The following is a 25,065-nucleotide window of genomic DNA, read 5'->3' on the forward strand; positions in this document are numbered from 1 at the left end:
ACAAAACCAACGACGGACACGCAACCCACCCTCGCATCACCATCTCCATTTTCATCACTCCCGAGGCTCTGACTCTCACACAATACACTGATCACGCTCGCAGACACACGCGCTCACACACACAAAGAGCTTCGTCCTTCGAGAGCTTCTCATCGAAACGCCACCGTATCTTGCACAGGCCAATGCCGTGTTCTTCCTCCACTCCCACCACCACCGGCGATAACAGCAGCAACACCAGTAACAAGAATAGAGATGGTTCTTCCTCTCTGCGCGAGTTCAAGCTGAACGAATCCACTTTCCTAGCTTCGCTCATGCCTAAGAAGGAGATTGGCGTCGATCGTTTCCTCGACGCTCATCCTGAGTACGACGGTCGCGGCGCTCTCATCGCAATCTTCGGTACTCTTGCACCGTTGACTTTCAGTCTACTACGCCTTCTTCTTCTATTTTTTTAATTGTTTTAGAATTCGGATGTTGAAATGTTTGGAAGTGAACGATTGGAAATAATCTAGAGTTGAGGACTGTGTTTGAGACTTCGATTTAAATTGTTGTGTGATTCATATGTGATATATTATATTGAAGTTTTGAGAGTGCAGCTAATCAAAATTAAGATGCGTTTCAGTTTTTTTTTTGTTTTCGGATTAATTGTGCGTTTGGTTCGCATTTGTGGAGATTTGTCGTGGACTTGATATAAAGAAATTGAAGAAATGCTGAAATTGGTGGAGTTTGTTGTTTTGGAATTGAAGTGATTTGATTTAGTTATGTCCGTTTCTGCGGTTTGGCTTTTGGTTAGAGAACCGGTTGAAGACTGAGAAAGAGAACCTGTTGAAGACTGAAGAGAGAGAGAGAGCCTGTTGTGGTGACCATGTTGGATTGGTTGGGCCAATGAAGTGTTTTTTAGTGCTTTAGAATGTTTTGTTTGTAAGAAGTGCTGGGATTAAGATTTTGTGTTGTGTCAGCATTTATATATCGAGGATTTGTTGTCTTCTAATCTTTAATTGTTTTTTTTTTTGTTTGGATTTAGTGATGAAGATAAACGCTGTTTTCGTCCCAAGCTATGCTTGCATATTTTCTCTTTTGGTTATAGTCTGGATCCATTTTTCTTGTTTTATAATGGTCAGAGCGTTTCTTCGATGTTCCGTCTAGACTGCAGAGTAATGATTATAACCTGCACTTTGTTCTTTTGTTGGTTCTGTGCCCATCTAATCTGCTGACGCTGCTAGAATGCCTTTTAGAGTAATGATTACGTTGCTTGTATTCTTATAATATGCAGGTTTTTCTTATACTATGATTGCATTTGTTAACTGTTTATATGCCAAATTTGTTCAATCATTAGATTTGCATGTTTACAGATTCTGGTGTAGACCCTGCTGCTGATGGATTACAGATTACCTCGGATGGAAAACCAAAAGTTCTCGATGTCATTGATTGGTAAACAGAAAGTACTTCATGTTGGATTTAGCTGATAATTCTTTTAATTGTGTACTGGTTTCCCAATAAATATAACGGCACTTTTTGTTTCCTCAGCACAGGAAGTGGTGATATTGATATCTCAAAGGTGGTGAAGGCTGATGCTGACGGTCATATTTTTGGGGCTTCAGGTTAGTGCTAGGAACATTTTGTAGCCTGTTTGTACAAATAATTACGTTTAGGCATTTTTCAGTATTTCTTGTTGTAATTGCTTGTAAATCAGGGTGTATTTTGTAAAAGAAAACTACGTGCACAGTTTATGTGACCTTGTTTTGGGATGAAGCTAGACAATTATTACAGTGAGTAGGTCAGTCTGAAAGCAAATTGCTACTCTTGATCACATGTACATTAAAGAAGTCATTTATAGGATACCCTAGTTAAGAGACAAAATATGAATGCAATGGCTGGATTGGTTTTAATTTTGTTCTATTGGTTTGGAATTCAGTTTTGTATATACTATTCTAAAACTGTTTTGAAGAAAATAATAGTCATAAAAATCTGTGAAGATAGTTTTTTCCCAGAGTAGTTATAGAATAGCATGTTCTTTAATTACAACCCTTCTGTTGATGAGTCAGTGTTCCATTTTTTTATTATTTACAGGATAATGATTTTTTATGCTTACAGATTGAATACTATATTTGAACTTTTTGTTTTCTTGGTTTTAAAATGCTTACCTTGTTATATTGTTTTAAAAAATTAAGACAAGTACACACTTGTCCATTGTTTCATTAATTCTTTATGTGAATGCATGTATCTCCTACTCTGGTGCCTGTTTCTTCCCTTTTCTATTTATTCAATTTTGTTACTCAAGGAAATGAACCATTGAATTATTAAGCTCGTGTCTGTGGTTCAATCTTCCTGAAAATTATTTTACAGGGGCATCATTGGTTATCAATACATCATGGAAGAATCCTTCTGGTGAATGGCATGTGGGTTATAAATTGGTTTATGAGCTATTCACGGAAACTTTGACTTCTCGTTTGAAGGTTGTACTGCAGTCTTAGGAAATATTTTAGTTTCCCTTTAGGCTTCATGCATCTGGTTATTAAATCTAATTTCTGTTTTCTTCTTTTGAATTTTCCATTGGCAGAAAGAAAGAAAGAAAAAGTGGGATGAGAAAAACCAGGAGGAAATTGCTAAGGCTGTAAAACAACTTGCTGACTTTGATCAGGTTCATTGGAAATTTAATTGATTCTTACCAGGACTGTAGAATCTTTAATTATGTATAATGTACTCATAAGACTTCAACATTTAGTTTAGTATGTATGGAATATTGCCAGGGCAAGCTGTTAATATCTTCTCTTTTTGTTAATGCACCTTCCTACTTGTGTCCCGTTGATACATTAATTAGTACTGCATTGGTGTATTCTCTTAATGTTATTACTGGAAGTACTCATAAGTAGTGCCTCTGTGTGCTATTGTCTATTATGAACAAATGAGAATTTTCCTTAAAAGATTAAACACAGCCCACGAATATGGGTATAACTTAGCACTGTGTGATGTGCTATTTTTTTCCTTCTGGATTCTCATTTAATGATTGAAAACTGTTGAGTTTCTGTTGATTTTTTTAATTACTAGATCATATGATAGATTTTTTTTTTTTGATTGGCAAGAAAGATCGTATGATAGATAATACTCTTAATTTTAAGGATAGCTATCTTGCTTATTTTTGTATATCATTTTGTTTCTATATAACACAAACCATGATACATTTTCTAGCAACACATCAAGGTAGATGATATACATCTTAAAAGGGCCCGGGAAGATATCCAGAATAGACTTGATATTCTGAGAAGGCAATCTGAGGTGAGTGCTGAGCATGTAATCTTACTTCTTATTCTCTGGGTCTCTGCCTTTTCCTGTGCTTGAAATAGGAAATAAATTATTGATTTGATTTTAAAATGTTATAGGACACTCATAAGTTGTGGAATGAGGATGATACAATGATTGTCACTGTATGAAATAATATTTGAAAAATCTTTTCCACCCTGCTCGCAGATAATGAAATTCTTGTTGTTCTCTCTCTCACCAGTCTCAAAGATTCAAATATTCAAATTAAGAGAAACATTAATACTTGTATTGTATTTGTGCTCCACTGAGATTTTTGTCAATTGAAATTCCTTAATTTGAAAAGGGGATGCTGTTTCATGTTTTAGAGCTATGATGATAGAGGGCCTGTCATAGATGCTGTTGTCTGGCATGATGGAGAGGTTTGGAGGGTTGCCCTTGACACACAGAGTCTGGAGGATGATCCAAATAGCGGGAAGCTTGTTAATTTTGTGCCTTTAACTAATTATAGGTACACTTAGTTCCCTGTTTTAATATTTATTATAAATCTTAATCTTAGTTGATAGCTTTTGTCTGGAGATGTCTCGTGAAATTGACAGATGCTTTTTGGCAACAAATTTCCTACCACAAAGGACCTTAGGTTTGATTGTCACTGCATGCAGCCCTTGGTTTGGAAACCTTGTTCTATTGATTCCAACCTTGATTTCCTGAGTTATTTCGACTACAACAAAGTGCTACTATAAATATTGTATATATGAAAAAATGATGTCATCTTTTAAATATAAAGTAAACTTTAAAATGAGTTGAATGGGATTGAAGTTTCTGAGTGCTGTTGTGTTTTTGGAAATTTATTTTGAAACAGTTTGACCCTTGATTTTAACGTGATCATATTAAACAATTTTTTTACATCAAAACAGTTTAGATGCCATTCTGCAAACAGTGCTTCTAAATATATTTGGTTCTTCTTTCAGGTATTTTAGATGTTTTACTGGTTTATGTAATAAGAATAAATTTCAAATAGACAACATTCTTTTTCCTAGAAATTAAAAAAGGAGCAACTTAACAAGTAGGAGGAAGAGCTTGTTACCCACCTTTACCTTAATTAAGATGTTCCTGAATTAATTTTCTTTGCCATTGAAGAAAAATAAACTTATGTTGTTTGTCTATTGAAGAAATTATTGTCATTTTTGTTTCTACTAAGTGGGGTATGCATTGAAATCATATATGGTTTCAATGCTAACTGTGACTGCCTATTCTTTCAGGATAGAGAGGAAGTATGGTGTCTTCAGCAAATTAGATGCCTGTACATTTGTTGTTAATGTCTATAATGATGGGAATGTCTTGAGTGTCGTAACTGACAGTTCTCCACATGCCACCCATGTTGCTGGTATAGCTACTGCTTTCCACCCAAAGGTACTGATATATAAGTTTATTCAAATAGTGCAATATTCTTATGAGGAATAGCCTTTTGATATACAATATTGCTTTTAGGAGCCCTTGTTGAATGGAGTTGCACCTGGCGCGCAAATAATATCGTGTAAAATTGGGGATTCTCGCTTAGGTTCAATGGAAACAGGAACTGGTTTAACTCGGGCACTGATAGCAGCTGTGGAGGTGCTTCAAAATTTTCCTTCTTTAGCTAATTATCCTGGATATTCTGACAAGAGAAATATGATTTGTCTTTGATTTTTGTCTGTTTGATGAACTGAGTTTGTTTTTGGATTTTATAACATCCTGCATAAAGAAGACTTTTAATGATTGACATTCTACATTTCCTTTTCAGCATAAGTGTGACCTTATCAACATGAGTTATGGTGAAGGAACATTACTACCAGACTATGGGCGCTTTGTTGACCTTGTGAATGAAGTATTTTCTTAGACTTGAGATTTTAGTTGGGCACTTGTATCATTTACACGTTATTTTGTATTTTCTAAGTATTAAAGGAAAAGAAAGAATAGGGTAAATCCCTTGTGTATATTATAGGGTTATGTTTATATAGGAAAAGAAACATATGGGCTAAGCTCATTACATAAATATGAGATATCTAACAATATCTATAATATCTCATAATATCAAATAATATCTAATTATATCTAATAATATCTAACACTAAGTATTTGATATTCTGGTTGATTTACTTCTAGGTGGTGAACAAGCATCGTCTGATATTTGTGAGCAGTGCTGGTAATAGTGGGCCAGCATTGAGCACTGTTGGTGCACCTGGTGGTACTTCTTCAAGTATCATAGGTGTTGGTGCATATGTGTCTCCTGCTATGGCTGCTGGTGCTCATTGTGTTGTTGAACCTCCTTCTGATGGGCTTGAATACACTTGGTATATTTTGCTTCCCTGAAAACTTACTAATTAGATGACTTCTTATATCCTTCATTTTTAATTTTTTTGCTTAGTTTTTAGCATCAATTATCATTCCATGTTTTTGATGGATACAGGTCTAGCCGAGGACCAACAGGTGATGGAGACCTTGGTGTTTGTGTGAGTGCTCCGGGTGGTGCTGTTGCTCCTGTTCCCACATGGACTCTGCAACGGCGTATGCTCATGAATGGGACATCAATGGCATCACCATCAGCCTGTGGAGGAACTGCATTGGTCATAAGTGCAATGAAGGTTCTTGCATGTGGTTCTTTTGTAGCTTATCTTATGTAGTTGTCTTTACTTGCACATATATCTCTAGTTTTTCGAGTGTGTATTGATCTGCATGCAGGCTGAGGGAATTCCTGTGAGTCCATACAGTGTGAGGATAGCACTTGAAAATACTGCAGTCCCCATAGGTGATTTACCTGAGGATAAATTATCCACTGGACAAGGGCTTATGCAAGTTGACAAGTTAAATAATTTGTCCAGTTTTTACTTCAATGGAAATTTTAGTAAATGCTAGTTATTAGACCGTTATTGACTCAAATCATATACTCTTTGACAGGGCTTTTGAATATATACAGAAGTGTCAAAATGTTTCGAGTGTTTGGTATCAAATAAAAATCCAACAATCTGGAAAAACTAGTGAGTCTCTACCATTATATTTTACCTTCTTTTTATTTGAACAATAAAAGGAAAGATATTATCTTTTGTCTTTTCCTTTGTGACTGTAGAAAGTGTAGTATGTCATTTATGTACATGAGATTAAAATCATTTGCATGTCTTCACCTAACGGCTTAAGCTTATGGGGCAGTTGGTGTAGAATTTCGTCTTAAAATCAATTAAAATCAAGTGATGTTGTCTGAAAAATATATGAGCTGCACTTCAAGACTTAGGACAGGCCATGTGGGACTTTTCTAACACTCCCCTTCCACATTTGCCTGCCAAACTAGGCAACCCTACCAGCATAGGTGATGGCCAATATGAGCTATAGACTATGATACCATGTTAGATTTCATCTTAAAACCAATTGGCATTAAGTGAAGTTGCCTAACAGATTTATAAACCACATTCCAAGACTCGAGGCAGGTGATTTGGGACTTCTTAACAGACCGTACATTAAATGTTATCAGATGAATTTAATCTTCATTCTTTTAATAAGAGTGTGGGGTCCAGTCTACCTTGTGTGACTAAGGGTTCTTGTGTGAGGGGTGTGTTAAATATAGAGTAATTCGTTTGCTTTCACCTAATAGATAGTTGGTTCATGCCCATGGATAAATAATCCAATTAATTAGACAACTTGATGCACTAATAAGATTCGAAAACATTAAATTGAAATTAAGAAAGTTTACATGTAACTTGTCTTGGAGGAAAAGCTAGACGGTAGAGAAATATCTTATACTTTTGTATGATTACTAATGACAGATCCTTCATCAAGGGGAATCTACCTCAGGGAGGCTAGTGCTTGCATGCAATCTACTGAGGTGAGATCATTGATAAACTTGTTTTGCACCACTACATTGTTGATCACAATGACTGAGTCAGGTCTTTTGAAACTTGTAGAGTGAAATTAAAGATGGGAAAACCAATTACTGATGATTTGTACTTGGATCCAATATTGGTTAACTGATACAGGAATTATAAAAATGATGAGAAATTGAAGAGTTAACAATGCTACTATACTAGTTTATGCCATTCATAAGATGAAAATGAAACAACAAAATTAGAGTCTGTGGCTTGTCTGTTGGTAAAAAAATGGTGAGGAATTGTATTTTTGATTCCCTTTTCACTTTTTTTTTCTGTTTAAAAAATATTTTTTAATACAATTCTACAATATGTTGCTATCAATTTCTTATTAAAAAATCTATTAAGTTTTGAAAGTTGTTTTCAAAGCTAATAGTTTTTTTAAAAAAAGAAAGCAGAAACACCTCGGGACATGTCTCGTCATTCTCTTCCTGTTTTCTTCAAGTCAGGACACAGACTTTTAGAAAGTAGAAATGTGGTAAAGGGAATAACAAATGTTACAAAGTAGAGAATTGTTTTTGAAAACAATAATAATGACTTATCGGTTTTTACAAGTTGTCAATAACAATAATTCTGATTCCTAATCTGTACAACCTACATTACTTAGTCCAATTATGTACAACAAAGGGCCTGGTTACTCTTCCTATATATACTACTCCCATCAAGTGGCTTCTTGAAGATTTCTACTAGTTAATTTTATTTTCCGGTTATAGCATGAAGTATGCATAAGTGTTGGCTAAATCTTTTTTCTCAAACAAGGATTTTGCAATGCTTTCAATTTGCATGTGTATTTGGTGTACTTTGTTGGAAAAAAAAACATGCTAGAATCTTTACTGTATTTCTTTGGTACGTTTGATGTCTCTAGGTCATCTAGGATGAAGTAGGCTTTGTACATTCTTTGTGGGGTTCTGCTCATGGTTATTTTTGGGTGGTTGTCATCTGGTCTAGGAAAAATTGACCTGATGTGTTGCATGTTTCTTGTTCTTAGGTTTTCCTTGCCCCCACCCCTTTTATTCCGGTTTTGATTTTGTTAGTTCTTGGGGATTATAAATTTTCCATTTTTCACCTAACTCTTGAATAAACTGACAATTGACTTTTAAGTGTTCAATTCTTTTTTTCATGATACATTGGGTTTGATGCAGTGTAATGGTTACTTGATTATTAAACCAAAGTTTCATACATAGAGGGTCCATTAATCCAATCTCATAAAGTAGGTAGTTATCAGTTGGGGATAGTGGTGCATAGTACTTGACCTCCAAAATAATTAACGGTATAATGCTGAAAAATTATACAGTAGTTAATTGTTTTATTGAATTTTAAATTAATAGCAATATGCCAAACATAATTATCTCCCAATTAATTTGGCTGACTTACCGTGCCGATATATTACATCTTCCAACTTTGCAAGTGTCTTCTCTTGTCGTTTCTACTCTTCAAAATTCTAATTTCTCATCAGCTACTTGTAAATTTCACTGATGGTCCTCTGATTTCAGCTAGTAATCGTTTCAAACTTTTGGTTGAATATTTTCACAGTGGACAGTTCAAGTTAATCCAAAATTTCATGAAGATGCTGACAACTTAGAGGATTTGGTTCCATTTGAGGAGTACATTGAATTACATTCTACAGAAGAGGCAGTTGTGAAGGCCCCTGACTATCTATTGCTCACTAATAATGGTCGCACCTTCAAGTTAGTGTTCTTTGCTTTGCCATTATTTTCATTTTTTGCATATATTGCATAAGTTTACATAATTTTACATTGAATGTGTTGATAGAACGGTCTTTCCTCTTGTCTACTGTAGTTGGTTATAAACTGAAATTAATACACTCCTGATTTTTGTTATTTCAATATTAATTAATTTATTAGATATGTACCGATGTTTCTGTTGATCAAATTGTTTGAGTTCTGTGTCTTTAGCTTTATGTGTTAATATTTCAATTTTGTACAGCTCTTCCTTAATAAAATTATGAGCAAAGTTTTCCGAAAAAAGATGTAAATACCTTTCTTTCTCTTGGTTTATCTCTATGCTAATAGGTTGATGTATGTATTTTGTGGGGAATTGAAATGATTTCCTTAACTTGCCTGTGTTCTGTCAATCCTTCCTGCTCGAGTGAAAACACTTCCTTTGCATTTGTGAAGCAATGTGTTTTTGTTATCATAATTTTGTTCATGGCATGTCCCTCAATCAATATCAAATATAACCATTTCATGGTACAATTTTACTTTTATAATAATTTTGAAGTAGACACATTGCTGCCTTGCACAACCCTACTTGCGATTTTTAGCTAACCCAGATGACCACAAGATCATCCAAATAATGCAAGCCTCAAAGATCAATAACTACCACCCAACTGACTTGAAAGTGAAAACAGGGGGCCTACTTCCAAAAAGTCCAATTAAAATTTCCCAGGATTTCAATGAGAGGAGTGTTAGCAGCACATTCTAACTTACTAGTATTGGTTAAAAATTTATTAAAAACTATAAAATTATAATTGGGGTTTTGTTGAAGACCATGTGATAGGAACACAATTTTGTGATTTTCAAGAAATTTCAGTCAATGATAAAAGTGTGTTGCTAGCATTCCTCTTTCAACAAAATTTCACTGATTTTACCTTTTCCAAAATAATGGTACACTTCTAAAAATGAATTCCGTGAGGTCTATGTACACATGAACATTCTTATTTATAATGAAGAAGAGATATCATAACAAGGAACAAAATATATAATAATGTGAAATATTTGGCAAGATATTTCTTTATCAAATCATGTCATATATCCCTATTTAATGTAATTCAATAATATCTGCAACATATCTCCCTGCCGAGGAAGCTACAAACCCAGTTACCGACGGCATAGTGGTAGGAGAGGGATTGGGCTCAGTGGTAAGAGACGGATTGGGCTTAGAAGTAGGAGATGGATCCATAGATCTACTTGCTATCCAATTGATGACAAAAGCAGCAACGGCTCCGGCGAGATTCTGACGGAAATTCTGGCAACTACGGCTTCGATGAGATTTCGACGATGGCAACTCTGACGAGATTCCAGCAACGGCGACTTCGGTGAGATTCCGATGACAACGCTCCGGCGAGATTCTGACGACGGTGACAACTCCGGTGACGACGAACAGTGGGTTCACCAAAAAAAATTGAATCCTAACCTTAAGCTCTAGATACCATATTAAGAATGAAGAAAATGTATTTAGGATTGATATCCCTTGTGTAAAATACACACATAGGGGTCTTTATTTACAAATGAGAATAATAACAGAATCAATAACATATAAACTACGGGCCAACTATTAAAATAATGCTCAGAGAACACATTGACAGACGGAAATGGAAAATTTTAAAATATTTGTGGGTGGTATGATAAACCTAACAAAACTTGTTAGGATACACTCTGCTCTCATCTTAGAAACTTGATCCAGTCCTCTAACTTAATTCTACAAAATCAGATTGTAAAGTGAGGTTTGATCTTACTTATATACTATACATGAGTTATATCATCTAAGATACTTTTACATATTCTAAAATATCTTTAGATATTTCTTACAAGCATTGCTTTGGGATTACCGATAAGACAATATTAAAATTGTTGGAGTAGAATGATAAGGCAACTTTTTGTCTATTAAAAATGCCCACAATTTGCGTGAACTAATGACATAACAATTACTACTTTATACAGTACAGACTATGCATAAGTGTTTAATGAAAAATAATTAATTTCTTAGGTAAAATGGTCCAAAGTCTAACCAAACCAATAGAAATCTAATTTAAACTATGGAATAAGCAGTCTATTAAAAGTAGTTTACAACAATGTTGAACTAGAATAGAATTCACTATGTTGAACTAGAATAGAATTAGGATCGATCTCCTTTTTTAATGGTGTTATTTGACTGAGTTTTTGTTAACTAATGTTAATTTGTAGTTCTGTTTTCTTAATGACAATTTGTTTTCTCCCATTTTCAGTGTAGTGGTTGATCCTTCCAATCTTTCTGATGGTCTTCATTACTTCGAGGTCTATGGTATTGACTACAAAGCTCCATGGCGTGGTCCTCTTTTCAGAATTCCAATCACCATAACAAAGCCTAAGGCTGTAACTAACCTGCCTCCACAAATTTCTTTTTCAAAGATGTTATTCCAGCCAGGTGAGCATTAGTTGGTTAAGTTTAATCTTCATGCTTCTTTTCGTTGGTGTCCTACTAAGGTTTTAAATCTGGGATCTACATGTAATCTGTTATAATTATTAAAATAAAATAAGGAGTTGATCGATCCTATATAATTAGCAATAGATTCTATATGTATTATCAAGAACATTTTTATTTATTCCCAAACCATGTCTTTGGTACTAGAGGATACTAACTATCCTCTATTTGTTGTATTGCTTGTTTTTTTCTCAATATAAATAAAGCACCCATGTTATGTCGGAAACACGGTTCAGTTGAATGTTTCTCTCTTCCCTAGAGCTTAACATAATGCATAGCTACCAAACCATAACATAAGTATTCCCCAGTACCCGTTCTCTTCTCTATTGGATTTGTCTTAAATTATTTATCTCATATTTGCATTCCATTCACAATTCTTCTATAGTTTCATGTATATAGCCCTAATTCAGTGCTTACAGTGGGCGACACTTATGAAGGGGATGCTCCTACTTATTTAGTTAGGCTACTTTTATATAGATCTTATTCATGTTTGGGTGAGTGCTGGTGTAGCACAAGGGTCGTACACAATAGCCTAATCCATATACTAATCCTAGACCAAAAAAGAAGTGCATATACTTAAATTAACACTTTCGGATATTTGCTTTTTGTTTGTTGCTTCACTAGGCCATATAGAAAGAAGATACATCGAAGTGCCCCATGGTGCAACTTGGGCCGAAGCAACGATGAAAACATCAGACTTCGACACAGCAAGAAGATTTTATGTGGATGCTGTTCAGGTATGAGTTGTGGTTTGAAACTTTGTCAGGTTACAGTACTCTTGTTGACATGTATTCTATCCCAGCTGTGCCCACTGCAAAGACCTTTGAAATGGGAGACTGCTGTAACTTTTCCTTCTCCTGCTGCCAAAAGCTTTGCCTTTAGGGTAGTAAGTGGTCAGACATTGGAACTAGTCATTTCTCAGTTCTGGTCAAGTGGCATAGGGAGTCATGAGACTGCGAGTGTGGATTTTGAGGTAATAGAATTCTTATGAAGATGAATTTTCCCACTCTCTGATATTTGGATAGACTGTGCTGTTTCTTTTTGATAAAAAGAGAAATCTTCTACATTTTGAATTGCATGGCACATGATGATTTTTCCTATTACTTTTGGTAATTGATGCTAGTTAGAAGCATCTCAGTTCTTTTACATTACCTTGCTTGTATTGTGTGATAATGGTTGATATTTTTTCATTTTTCATCTATACAACAAATCAGGAACTTAAAATGTTAAAAGGTGAAGGCCGTCGAAATATCTCCTGAATAAACACGATTTTTCTTCCTCTTGATACAGTAATTTTTTGTTGCCCTTTCATATATTAAAATCTCTGAAGAAAGCATAATTGGATCTTTTTCCATGAATGATCTGTTTGGGCTTCATGTATGATCTCTTTTATAAAGTGGGATATGATGAGTTATTTCATTCTGCATTGAAGATACAAATCTACTGTCTACATAAAATTCCAGGTTGTGTTTCACGGAATAAAAGTCAATCAAGATGTTATACTTGATGGTAGTGACGCACCAGTTAGGATTGACACTGAAACTCTACTGGTATCTGAGGAACTTGCACCTGTGGCAATTCTAAACAAGGTTATCTTTTTAAAGCTACTTCTGTCCTTGTATTTATAATATCCTGTTATGCTATGCTGTTGTTTTGGAATACCAATAAGATTTACCTGTTTCCTAATGTATACTGAACTTTCAGATTAGGGTACCATATCGACCAGTAGATTCTAAGATTATTGCACTTTCAACAGATCGGGACAAACTTCCTTCTGGAAAGCAGATACTGGCATTGACTTTGACGTGAGCTATAACTTTTTTGTGTCATTTGTCTTTAGATAATGTAGATGGCCTTTTCTCAGTATCCAGATTTTGCAGCTACAAGATCAAATTGGAAGATGGAGCTCAAATAAAACCTCACGTACCATTGTTAAATGACCGGATATATGACACTAAATTTGAGTCCCAATTTTACATGATTTCTGACTCGAACAAGGTATATTAATATTCAGTTACCTTCTAAAAAGTATAAATTGTTTATGTTAGATATTCTTTTTCTCATTATTATGAATAATAAGATGCATCTAACTTGGATTCTTATATAAAAATTGAGTTTTAATTTTTGCAAATTTTTGTCTAACTAATTATAATCTACTGATAGTCAGGTTATAAAGTAGTGGGATTTATAACCTATTGGGTGAGAATGCCAGTGTAATCTGTAATTGGCTTTGCCAGATGATATCTGTTTCTTTGGTGTATTCCAACATCTTTTCTATTTTGGTAGCTCTTGAACATGGTTGGAAATACTTTTCTCCAAGGAAATTATCTCATGTTTTTTAGCTACCGGAGAAAGCTGGGAAAAGAATAAAATGTCCATTTATCTAAAATAACATGTACAATATCTGTTTGATATATTTTATATCTCATGCTTTATCTTTTCTGATTATAGCGCATATATTCATGTGGTGATGTCTATCCGAGTTCTTCTAATCTTCCCAAAGGAGAATATACTTTACAGTTTTATTTGAGGTACATGTCTTTTTCGTAGCATAAACCCTGGATGAGAGTGAACACACTTCTTTGTTCGCATTGGAGCTTTCTATAGACCTGATGGCATTACTTGACTGTGTAAATTTTGAAATATATTTTAATTCATTGGTAGCGATTGAATGCTAGTAGTGAACTAATATTGTTAAGAGGACTTGAAAGGTTGATTTATTTATACTTCTAATAAGAAAGCTAGCATAGCGCAAGTAGAATGTTTCTAGATTAATAAAATATTTATGCATAAAAGTTCATTCAACTTGTCCCTTACTGATAGAATACCAGTTGAACAAATAGCATTTAACTTCTCCTTACTCTGTCCTAAATTGTCAACATTACAGTTATTATTGAACATATTCTAATAATACGTAACTGCTATGATATTTATGATTAAACCTATTCTAATAATAAATTAGCCACTCTATTTTCTACCTATTAATGCCAAAATGAGAGTTATCATTACATTTATATCCAATAAAGAATGATTTCTCATGATTGTTCTTATTGGTTCCCATCACTTGCATTCATAATAGTTTATAATTTATTTGTTTCAGGCATGACAATGTGCAGATTTTGGAAAAGATGAGGCATTTGGTGTTATTCATTGAGCGAAATTTGGAAGAGAAGGTATTTTATAATTTCAATTTTAAGTATTTCACAAATGGACAATTGCTGCTGAAGTCTAGAAGAGCTTTTCAACTATGATTGAAGGTTTTTGAAGTAGCTTTGAGAATGTGACTCATGATAAAATTGGGGTCGAGGCACCATAAATCTTATCAAGGGGAGAGTTTTGAAACTATGATTAAATGGTATTTTTACTAGATAATACAATATTACAAACACATGGCAGCTGCATTACACAAATCAGATGATGCTGTTGGGTTAAACATACCCAAATTGAAGAACTTTTTGTCTGGATTCTCGAAGTTTCGTAATTCTCACTTTTGTTTGAAAATAATTTGTAATGGAGTTATAGATGCCTCTATCAGAACGTGCTTCTGCTGTCTATCTGTAAAAAATTACGTATGGTCCACTAAAATTTAGAAGTACTCTTTCTATCTGTTTATTCATTATCTTTTTTATGTTTTGTTTGTTTCTAGGATGTCATTCGGTTAAGCTTTTTCTCTCAACCTGATGGCCCACTGATGGGAAATGGTTCCTTTAAGTCCTCATCTCTAGTTCCAGGGTATGTGAGTAAGTCTGTAGTCTTGGTTTAAATTTCTTGTGTCATTGTGTTGACTTTTGCTTTTTGGCAGTATAAAAGAAGGATTATATATTGGTCCACCACAAAAAGAAAAGCTTCCCAAGGTACATTGCTATTTACTGTCAGCATTTCAGATATTATTGATACTGACACTGTATAACGGCTTTTTTTAAAATTTCTGCAGAATTCTCCACAGGGATCTGTATTGCTAGGGACAATTTCATATGGGAAACTATCATTTGCTGGTCAGGGAGAAAATAAAAATCCTGAAAAGCACCCTGCTTCATATACAATTTCTTATATAGTTCCCCCAAATAAGGTCACTCTCTGCCTTATAAAGTTACTTTCAGATCCCATGCTCATAACTACTATTTGAGCAAGCATTGGACTGTGCTGTAGTTGAATCAACTATTATATAATGTGACTGAAGTTAATGTCTAATTACATGTATTATTTTGAAAGATTGACGAGGACAAGGGAAAAGGTTCTTCCTTATCTTCCAAGAAGACTGTTTCAGAACGCATAAACGAAGAGGTATTATGAAAGTCATACATTAGCAGAAGAGCTTCCTTTGGTTATTTGTTTCCTGTTTTTACATAAGGTTCAATTCATACTCTTTTTGCATAACTTTTCTTAAGGCAATTGTGTTCTGTTCCATATTTGCATTGTTATAAAAATTCATTATTGACATATTGGTAAATGGATGTGAATGAGGATTTCTCAGGTCTCTTGTAGTAGTGAAGTTAACTAATTCACCTTTGATTTGACTGACTATCTTATCACTAAAGTTCATAACCTTTCTTGATTCAAATTATTAAAGGAAAAGAAAAAATAGGGACTCTTGTAGTAGTGAAGTTAACTAATTCACCTTTGATTTGACTGACTATCTTATCACTAAAGTTCATAACCTTTCTTGATTCAAATTATTAAAGGAAAAGAAAAAATAGGGTAAATCCCTTGTGTCTATTGAACACATAGGGTTATGTTTATATAGGAAAAAGAAACATATGGGCTAAGCCCATTACATAAATATGAGATATCTAACAATATCTATAATATCTCATAATATCAAATAATATCTAATTATATCTAATAATATCTAATTATATCTAATAATATCTAACACCCCCCCTCAAGCTGGTGCATATAGATCATATGTACCCAGCTTGTTACAAATGTAATCAATCCTAGGTCCTCGTAAGGGTTTAGTAAAAATATCTGCTAATTGATTATTTGAATTAACAAACTCAGTCTTGATATCTCCTGATATAATCTTTTCTCGAATGAAATGACAATCAATCTCAATATGTTTTGTCCTTTCATGAAAAACTGGATTTGAGCTAATATGAAGAGCAGCCTGATTATCACATATCAGTGTCATTTGAGTAACCTCTCCAAATTGCAATTCTTTAAGTAACTGTTTAAGCCAAATAAGCTCACAAGTAGCCGAGGCCATAGCTCTATATTCTGCTTCTGCACTAGATCTTGCCACAACACTTTGTTTCTTGCTCTTCCAAGAGATCAAGTTATCACCAATGGAGACACAATAACCAGAAGTTGACCTTCTATCAGATGGAGATCCTGCCCAATCAGCATCTGAATAACAAACGACTTTAGTATGGTTATTATGACCATATAACAAACCTTTTCCAGGAGAGCCTTTAATGTACTTCACTATACGAATGACTGCATTCCAATGATCTTCACATGGAGAATTAAGAAATTGACTCACCACACTGACTGCAAAGGAAATATCAGGACGAGTAACAGTGAGATAGTTCAATCTTCCAACTAATCTCCTGTACTTCTCAGGATCTGAAAGAGGCTCCCCCTGATTGGGTAGAAGCTTGACGTTGGGATCCATGGGAGTATCAACAGATTTCGAATTCATCAACCCAATTTCCTCCAAAATATCTAATGCGTATTTTCTTTGAGAGATAACAATACCAGTATTGGATTGTGCTACCTCAATCCCCAAGAAATATCTGAGTTTGCCAAGATCTTTGGTCTGAAAGTGTTGACAAAGGTGTTGTTTTACTTGTGAGATGCCATGGTGATCACTGCCTGTAAGAACAATGTCATCAACATATACTACAAGATAGATACACCCAGCACTCGAGTGACGATAAAAAACTGAATGATCGCCTTCACTGCGAGTCATACCAAATTGTTGAACAACATTGCTAAATTTTCCAAACCAAGCCCTAGGAGACTACTTGAGGCCATATAAGGATTTGCGAAGACGACATACCAATCCAGAAGACTCCCCCTGAGCAACAAAACCGGGAGGTTGCTCCATATAAATTTCTTCCTGCAAATCCCCATTAAGAAAAGCATTTTTAACATCCAGTTGATAAAGAGGCCATTGTTGAAGAGCAGCCATAGCTATGAATAAGCGAACAGAGGCCATCTTTGCTACTGGAGAAAAAGTATCACCATAGTCTAAACCAAAAATTTGGGTATAACCCTTAGCCACAAGACGAGCTTTGAGACGATCAATAGTACCATCAGGACCAACTTTGATAGCAAAAATCCACCTGCAACCAACAACAGATTTCCTAGATGGTAAAGGAACAAGTTCCCAAGTTCCATTATTCTGAAGCGCATTCATTTCATCAAGCATGGCCTGACGCCAACCAGGATGGGCTAAGGCATCACCTACAGATTTTGGAATGGATACAGAAGAAATAGACGAAAGGCAGGTATAAAAGGGTTGAGATAGTCTATGGTAACTCAAAGCAGTATAATGTGGAGAGGGATTACGAGTAGAACGTATACCTTTACGGATAGCAATAGGAAGATCAGGTTCAACAGTCGGAGGTTCAACTATAGGAGCCGGAGGGGGATGAGGTGTTGGCACCAGAATAGAGTCTGCTGATGGACGATGAGACGGTTGACGACGACTATACACCTGAAGAGTTGGCGGCGGTGGTGAATTGTTAGGTGCACTAGGCACAACAAGAGGAATATTTACTTGATTAGATGAAGAAATTGAAGGAGAAGGACAAGACTTAAAGTAAAGGGAAGATTCACTGAAGGTGACATCTGCTGAAATAAAATAACGGTTTAAAGACGGTGAGAAACATTTATATCCTTTTTGTGATCTAGTGAACCCTAAAAAGACACATTTGTGTGACTTAGGAGATAATTTATCAAGACCAGGACTAAAATTATGAACAAAACATGTGGACCCAAAAACTTTGGGAGGTAAAGAGTGGAGAGGGTCATGTGGAAATAAAATAGAATGAGGAATTTTGTTATCTAAAACTGAAGATGGCATGCGATTAATGAGATAACATGCACTAAGAACAGCATCACCCCAAAAACGCTGAGGAACATCACCATGGATTAAAATAGTACGAGTTGTTTCAACAAGATGTCTATTCTTGCGCTCAGCTACCCCATTTTGTTGAGGTGTATAAGCACATGAAGTTTGATGAAGAATACCATGAGAAGCCATAAAATTTTTAAAAGGATGAGAAAGATACTCACGTCCATTATCACTGCGCAAAATTCGGATGGAAATTCCAAATTGATTTTTAATTTCATTGTAAAATATTTGAAATATAGAAAACAACTCAGAACGGTTTTTCATTAAAAATACCCAGGTACATCTTGAATAATCATCAATAAAAGTAACAAAATACTGAAATCCTAAATTAGACTTAATACGACTTGGTCCCCAAATGTCAGAGTGAACTAAGGCAAAAGGAGATGAAGCACGTTGTGAGACACTACGAGGAAAAGAACTACGAATGTGTTTCCCTAACTGACACGACTCACACGATAAAGTAGACACATTAGACAAACTTGGAACAAGCTGTTGCATCTTGGCAAGACTAGGATGACCCAACCGAGCATGAATGAGAGATGGAGAATCCATAATTGCGCCAACATGTGCAGAGATCTGTAGTTGATAAAGTCCATGAGACTCACATCCGGTGCCAATCATCCGTCCCGAACTCCGGTCCTGTAAAGTAACAGAATCTTTGGTAAAAGAAATAACACAGTCAAGGGAACGAGTGAGACGACTAATGGATAATAAGTTAAATGGAGACCCAGGGACATAAAGAACATTATCAATAGATAAAGATGAAAAAAGATTAATAGTACCAACACCATGTGATGGTACCTTATATCCATTGGCCATGGTAACTGAAGGTAAATAACCCGTAGTAGATAGGGAAGAGAAAAAAGATTTATTACCAGTAATGTGATCAGTGGCACCTGAATCTAGAACCCAAGGGCCATGGGAAGTGGAGTGAGTGAGGCCAACAAAAGATGTACCTGAATGTGCAACAGAAGCCGTGGAACTAGGATTCTGACGATCCTCATACCATTTAAGAAATTCATTGAAAATAGCAGGCTGGCTTGGGGTATCAATTGAAGTATGGTCCATGGTAGAAGGTTGCACAGGGGCAATTTGAGCAACCGCAACAGATCTAGGAGGACGACCATGTAAGGCATAACATCTGTCAATTTTGTGGCCAAGTTTGCCACAATGGTCACACTTGTGACGCCCTTTGCCCGGCTTGTGAGGGCGAGTACGATCATTATGCTGAGATACTAAAGCAGAAGAGTCATCAACATGAGACGTTATATCAGCGGTGTGTTTACCTGGCACGCGCAAAAGGGTAGAACAAGTGGAAGTAAAATTGGGCACAATAGGAGATCCCAAAATTTGATCACGAACGTGAGAATAATCATCAGGAAGACCATGTAAACCCAATAACATGAAGAACTTGGATCTTTGTTCTAGTTCTTGAGAAGGAGTAGAGGCAGGAGGTAATAACTCATTAAAATCATGAAGAAGAGCATGAAGTTTACCTAGATATTCTGCCATTGTACCATCAAGACGTTTGGGAGCAACAATTGTGAGAAGATTTTGACACACACCATAAAGACGTTGAGTATCATTGGTGTATAATAATTTTGCTTGTTCCCAAACTTCTGAACATGTTTCATAGGTACGAAAAATTTGTTTTAAAGATGAATGAATGGTCGATTTGATAACAATGCATAATTGAGCATCAATTTTCGACCAACGAACAACCTCATTTTCAGGAAGAGTAGGATGAGTAAGATGATCAACATAACCTTGACTCTTAAGCCATAATTTAATATCTGATGCCCAAGTGTCATAATTGGTTCCATCCAATTTGTCAATGGAAAGATGAACATTGACGTAATTAGTATAAATAGATGAATCCGGCATAATGACTGAAGAAGAAGCCATAGTGGCAGCGGAAGCGGAAGAAGCCATAAAAGATAAGGACAAATCCAGTCACCGGTTAATTGGCGGGAGCAACAAAGATGAAGGCTCCGACAGCGATTCCGGCGGCGTCTCCGGCGAAGGTCCGGCGGAGGTCCGGTGAAGGTCCGGCGAAGGTCCGGCGAAGGTCCGGCGAAGGTCCGGCGAGACAGTGGGGGTGGTGGCTGGAAAATTCCAATGAATAGTGGATTCCCCAATAAAAATTGAACCCTAAACCCTAACCTTATGCTCTAGATACCATATTAAAGGAAAAGAAAAAATAGGGTAAATCCCTTGTGTCTATTGAACACATAGGGTTATGTTTATATAGGAAAAAGAAACATATGGGCTAAGCCCATTACATAAATATGAGATATCTAACAATATCTATAATATCTCATAATATCAAATAATATCTAATTATATCTAATAATATCTAATTATATCTAATAATATCTAACACAAATCAATGGCATTTTATTGAATATTTTCTACTTGTTGATACTGTATTTGAAAGCATTTATTTTAGAATATTCCATTATCTTAAATATTACCCAGTCTTTTTGACTGAAATGAGTGAATGATGTATGCACTTTTTTCTTTTATGGTAAAGTGATGATAGAATTTAAATGCCTTTACCATTTAAGTGGAGCATGCATGTATATTGTACACAAGTTATGAAACAGATGACTGTAAATATCCTTTGTATTTTAATTATGCCTCAAATTTGATAGCATGGTGTAGATTTTATTTTAAAGATTTTACAATGTTTATCTCAGTTTCTTGGTGGTTCTTTAATTTTACTTTGTCCATCAGGTAAGAGATACTAAAATAAAAGTTCTAGCAAGCCTAAAACAAGAAACTGGTGAAGAGCGCTTGGAGTGGAAAGAGCTATCTGCCTTGCTTAAAGTCAGTACTTAAAATTTTGTCCTAATTTGTCTTTTGCCTTCATTTTATTTTTGTAGTCCCACAGTTAATTGGTTTATATTTTGCAAGATTTTTTTTCTCTGTTTTTCAAAATTGTAATGGGCTTTATATTTTCTGATAAATTTAATCAGTTTTCCATTAATTAGTACATGAATATGTTATGTTTCCTTGCAGTCAGAATATCCAAAGTACACTCCATTACTTGCAACCATTTTGGAAGGTTTAGTTTCAAGGAGTAATGTCAAAGACAAAATTAATCATGATGAAGAGGTACTTGACACTTGTCACTTCATAATCTCATCCTTGCTACCTTAGTTATCTTAGTAATAGTTTGAGTCCTAATGGGTTTATGTGGAAAATTTATACTATTGAAGTTTGTGCTGGTGTAAATAAAACTATAAAAATCATGATTGCAATTTGCAGGTGATTGGTGCAGCCGATGAGGTGATTGACAGTATTGATAGGGAAGAGCTGGCAAAATTTTTTGCACTAAAAAATGATCCAGAAGAAGAAGAAGCAGAGGTGCCCAATCTTGTCTTCAATAATAGTTGTTATTCCATTGCCGATTCTGAAATGGTTTCTAAAGAACAGAAGATAGGCAGAAATCCTGTGTGTTATTGCATACATATAATCTATTAATACAGTAAGGACAGTAAATTAAGAGAGCAATTGCAGGTCTTAATGAACTAACAGTAGCCCATGAACTAATTACAGCTTATCTGTCTTGTGGACAGTTGTCCTACAGCTACTTAATATGTGCTGAAACCAACCATTATTAATGTGTGCTAAATCCTACAGTTACACTGTGTTCTATTTAAGGGAACTGCAAAATACTCTTATGTATGTTGACTGTTTATTTAAGTTTGGATATATAACTACATACTTATGAAATGTGTGTACATACTTGGAAGTTCTCAAATAGTATATGAGAACTCTGTTGAAAAGACTCAACTAGTTATATTTCTGTAGAATAATTTAAACGCAGACATTGTATAAATTGTTATGGTGTAAATATTTCTATACAGTAATGGAATCAAACGTTAACATTGTTCTTCACCAAATTTATTATAGAACTTTATTCTGTCTATGTTGATAAATACATTTTTCACTACTTTCACTCTGCATTATGGTACAATACATTTCAAGAGAGGTTTCTGTGAATGCTCGAGTGCACTTAGCACTCAGTATGCTGATATTTGCATGCTTGAAAAAAATAATATAACTTATATTTACAAGAATAAAAAAGAATTGGACTTCTTTCTAATTGCAAATGCTTGATAATTTCCTATTGTTTCATCATTTCCATCAGTGGTTATTTGCAATTTGTTCGCTTTTAATGATCTTTCATTCTCACTGTAGAATATCAGGAAAAAGATGGAGTTAACCCGAGACCAATTGGCAGAGGCACTCTACCAAAAGGGGCTTGCGCTGGCAGAGATTGAGTCTTTAAAGGTTTGAGCTTCTTTATTCTTTTTTGTGATCAGGCACTTTGAGCAATTATTATACATTTTCATCAATAATTTAAATACACGCTAAACTAAGTGAAGAAACATGCAGATATTATTAGAGAAGTCTGTTCCATTTGTCATGTTAGGTTAATAGAGAGGTTGTTTTATTTTTTCCTAGTAGCTATTTGAAGCAGTAGTGCTTGATCTTATAAAATTATAGAAAATATACCCAAGAAAAGGAAATATCCTGTAATGTGAGGTGGCAACTTCAGTATTTTTCTCTTGTGCGTGTAAAATATTGAGACATGCAGTTGGATTTTCCTGTGTAACCCCATCATATTAATGAATAGGACGGTATGACAGAATAAAATGATTAAATCTCATTGAATGTCTATGTAAAACTTTTCACTAACTGTGGATACAAGGTAAATTCATAATCTTTTGTGAAACTACAATTCTCATGGGCATGATATTTATGGGATTTTATTTCTTGCATTTCACTTATAGTCTCCTTTGGTTAGTTCGAGTTGAGTCATCCGCACTATTCTTCTGATGAAAATGCGGAGACCCTCCTTAAATGCATCACAGTTCCATTATGATAGTGGTTACATTTAATTATTTTTTTACCAATAAAAGTTGGCAGACTTGACTTGGTGTATATTATCAAAGGACGTAGATAAGTCCCCAACTTCGGCTGGCACAGAAGGGGCAAAAGGAGGCTTGGACAAAAAACAATCTACAGATGATCGCAAAGATTTGTTTGAAGAGAATTTCAAAGAACTGAAGAAATGGGTTGATGTGAAGTCAGCTAAATATGGAATTCTCTTAGTAACACGTGAGAGGCGAGCTCAAAGGCTTGGGACAGCATTGAAGGTATTTATTTTTTGCAAGTCTTGCATTGGTTGCTGCATGTAACTCGTCAATTTATTAATTAATACTTTACAAATAATATCGTATGGCACTGGAGTCTACTTGATTATGCAGACCCGGCACGATTCTTTGATCCTCCTAGGTGAGATTTATTAAGTAGTCAGTCACGTATTATCAATATTTTTAAAACTGGACTAATAGTCGAATTAGCAAAGGGACATCAATGGTTTAACCATAGTTAAAAACTAGTGCAATTAAAATATTTTTAAATTTTATAACATATTAAAGTAATAAACTGATATATTAATAAAGCAATACACATTTATATTTAATCATGAACAGGAATCATACCTTAAAATGAGTTCAAATATGTCAGTATTTAAAACTATATTAGCCAGTCCTTTGAGAAAAATAGAAAAAAAAAACTAGGAAGAATGTCTTGTGGTTTTATGGACGATATCCTTTGAAAAGAAAAAAGTATGTCGTCTGGTTTTGTGGATTGTATGAATCGGACACTCAAGAGACTCAGTTTAAAGGTGGGTGAAATTGACTGGTATGATCAGTCTTTTTCATCATTGCGTATTGTAACACGTGATTAATGATTCCAAGTCACAAAACTCAATGAGATAATTTATAACGATTAAGTAACTCTTGCGTGTCATCAATGCAAGTGTGGTTATATTTTGTTGATGATAGTTTGTTAGGGTAAAGGGACATTGGGTAGATAAATCACCAACAGCTTCTGAACCTATTCTCCTTCGATTCAGGTACTGTGTGACATAATTCAAGATGATGCTGAGCTTGCCAAAAAGAAATTCTACGATCTAAAACTGTCTTTGCTTGATGAGATTGGATGGACACATTTAGCCACATATGAAAGACAGTGGATGCATGTGCGTTTCCCTCCAAGCTTGCCTCTCTTCTAGGACCTTCCCATAGGGTAGGGTGCTGAACAGTAATGTTAAGACTTTGAAACTATGTCCTTTCCCTCAATATTTAGCATTTGAGGATAATTCATGTAACATTACTCCTTTCACATTGTGACCTATCCTTTATCTTTTTGTGGGCATCTGGACCTGGGGTATTTCAAACATGACATCGGAACTTTGCCATTTAAGTTTATTGCTTATTGCTATGCCTTCAGTGTGGCTGCCACATCAAAGGCACCGTCTATCCCATTTACTTCAGTGTAATAAATAAATAAAGAGTTTTTGCATATCTTGTTGATTTTGTTCCCTATGCCTTTTTTCTTTTCAATTTGGAATCTAGAGTATCTGAAGTGACTCTTATAACTATTGAGTAGTTTACTTTGAGACTATTTATTTCTTCACCCTTCCATTCCAAAATCTTCAATCTGAAATTGATAAAGTTCTCAAGAAAATTGTGGAATCAGGAGGATGGAATCTTAATAGAAATAGAAGTGGTTAATGAAAGAGAAATGGAGTAAAAATTAATTTTTAAGATT

General features: G+C 34.9%; 1 protein-coding gene across 2 annotated transcripts; it reads left to right on the top strand.

Moving 5' to 3' along the window:
* On the top strand, window positions 1–24,818 carry LOC137837624 (tripeptidyl-peptidase 2). 2 transcript variants are annotated; one of them, XM_068646695.1, is made up of 34 exons: window positions 1–396; window positions 1,350–1,428; window positions 1,525–1,598; window positions 2,344–2,453; window positions 2,558–2,638; window positions 3,187–3,273; window positions 3,624–3,766; window positions 4,518–4,668; window positions 4,747–4,869; window positions 5,039–5,122; window positions 5,401–5,588; window positions 5,705–5,879; window positions 5,977–6,098; window positions 6,193–6,272; window positions 7,053–7,111; window positions 8,685–8,839; window positions 11,119–11,297; window positions 11,979–12,091; window positions 12,157–12,327; window positions 12,818–12,943; window positions 13,059–13,159; window positions 13,235–13,352; window positions 13,806–13,885; window positions 14,455–14,527; window positions 15,001–15,086; window positions 15,157–15,208; window positions 15,289–15,423; window positions 15,567–15,638; window positions 21,172–21,264; window positions 21,457–21,552; window positions 21,706–21,804; window positions 22,642–22,734; window positions 23,400–23,603; window positions 24,368–24,818. In XM_068646695.1, the coding sequence occupies exons 1-34, from the start codon at window positions 183–185 to the stop codon at window positions 24,524–24,526; spliced, it is 3,975 nt and encodes a 1,324-aa protein (XP_068502796.1). In that variant the 5' UTR covers window positions 1–182; the 3' UTR covers window positions 24,527–24,818. The 2 variants fall into 2 exon arrangements, with proteins under 2 accessions (XP_068502796.1, XP_068502795.1); XM_068646694.1 differs by having other exon boundaries at window positions 6–396; window positions 23,367–23,603.
* Window positions 24,819–25,065: the final 247 nt, after the last annotated feature.

Source organism: Phaseolus vulgaris, chromosome 4 (genome assembly GCF_000499845.2).
Source record: "Phaseolus vulgaris cultivar G19833 chromosome 4, P. vulgaris v2.0, whole genome shotgun sequence".
NCBI lineage: Eukaryota > Viridiplantae > Streptophyta > Magnoliopsida > Fabales > Fabaceae > Phaseolus > Phaseolus vulgaris.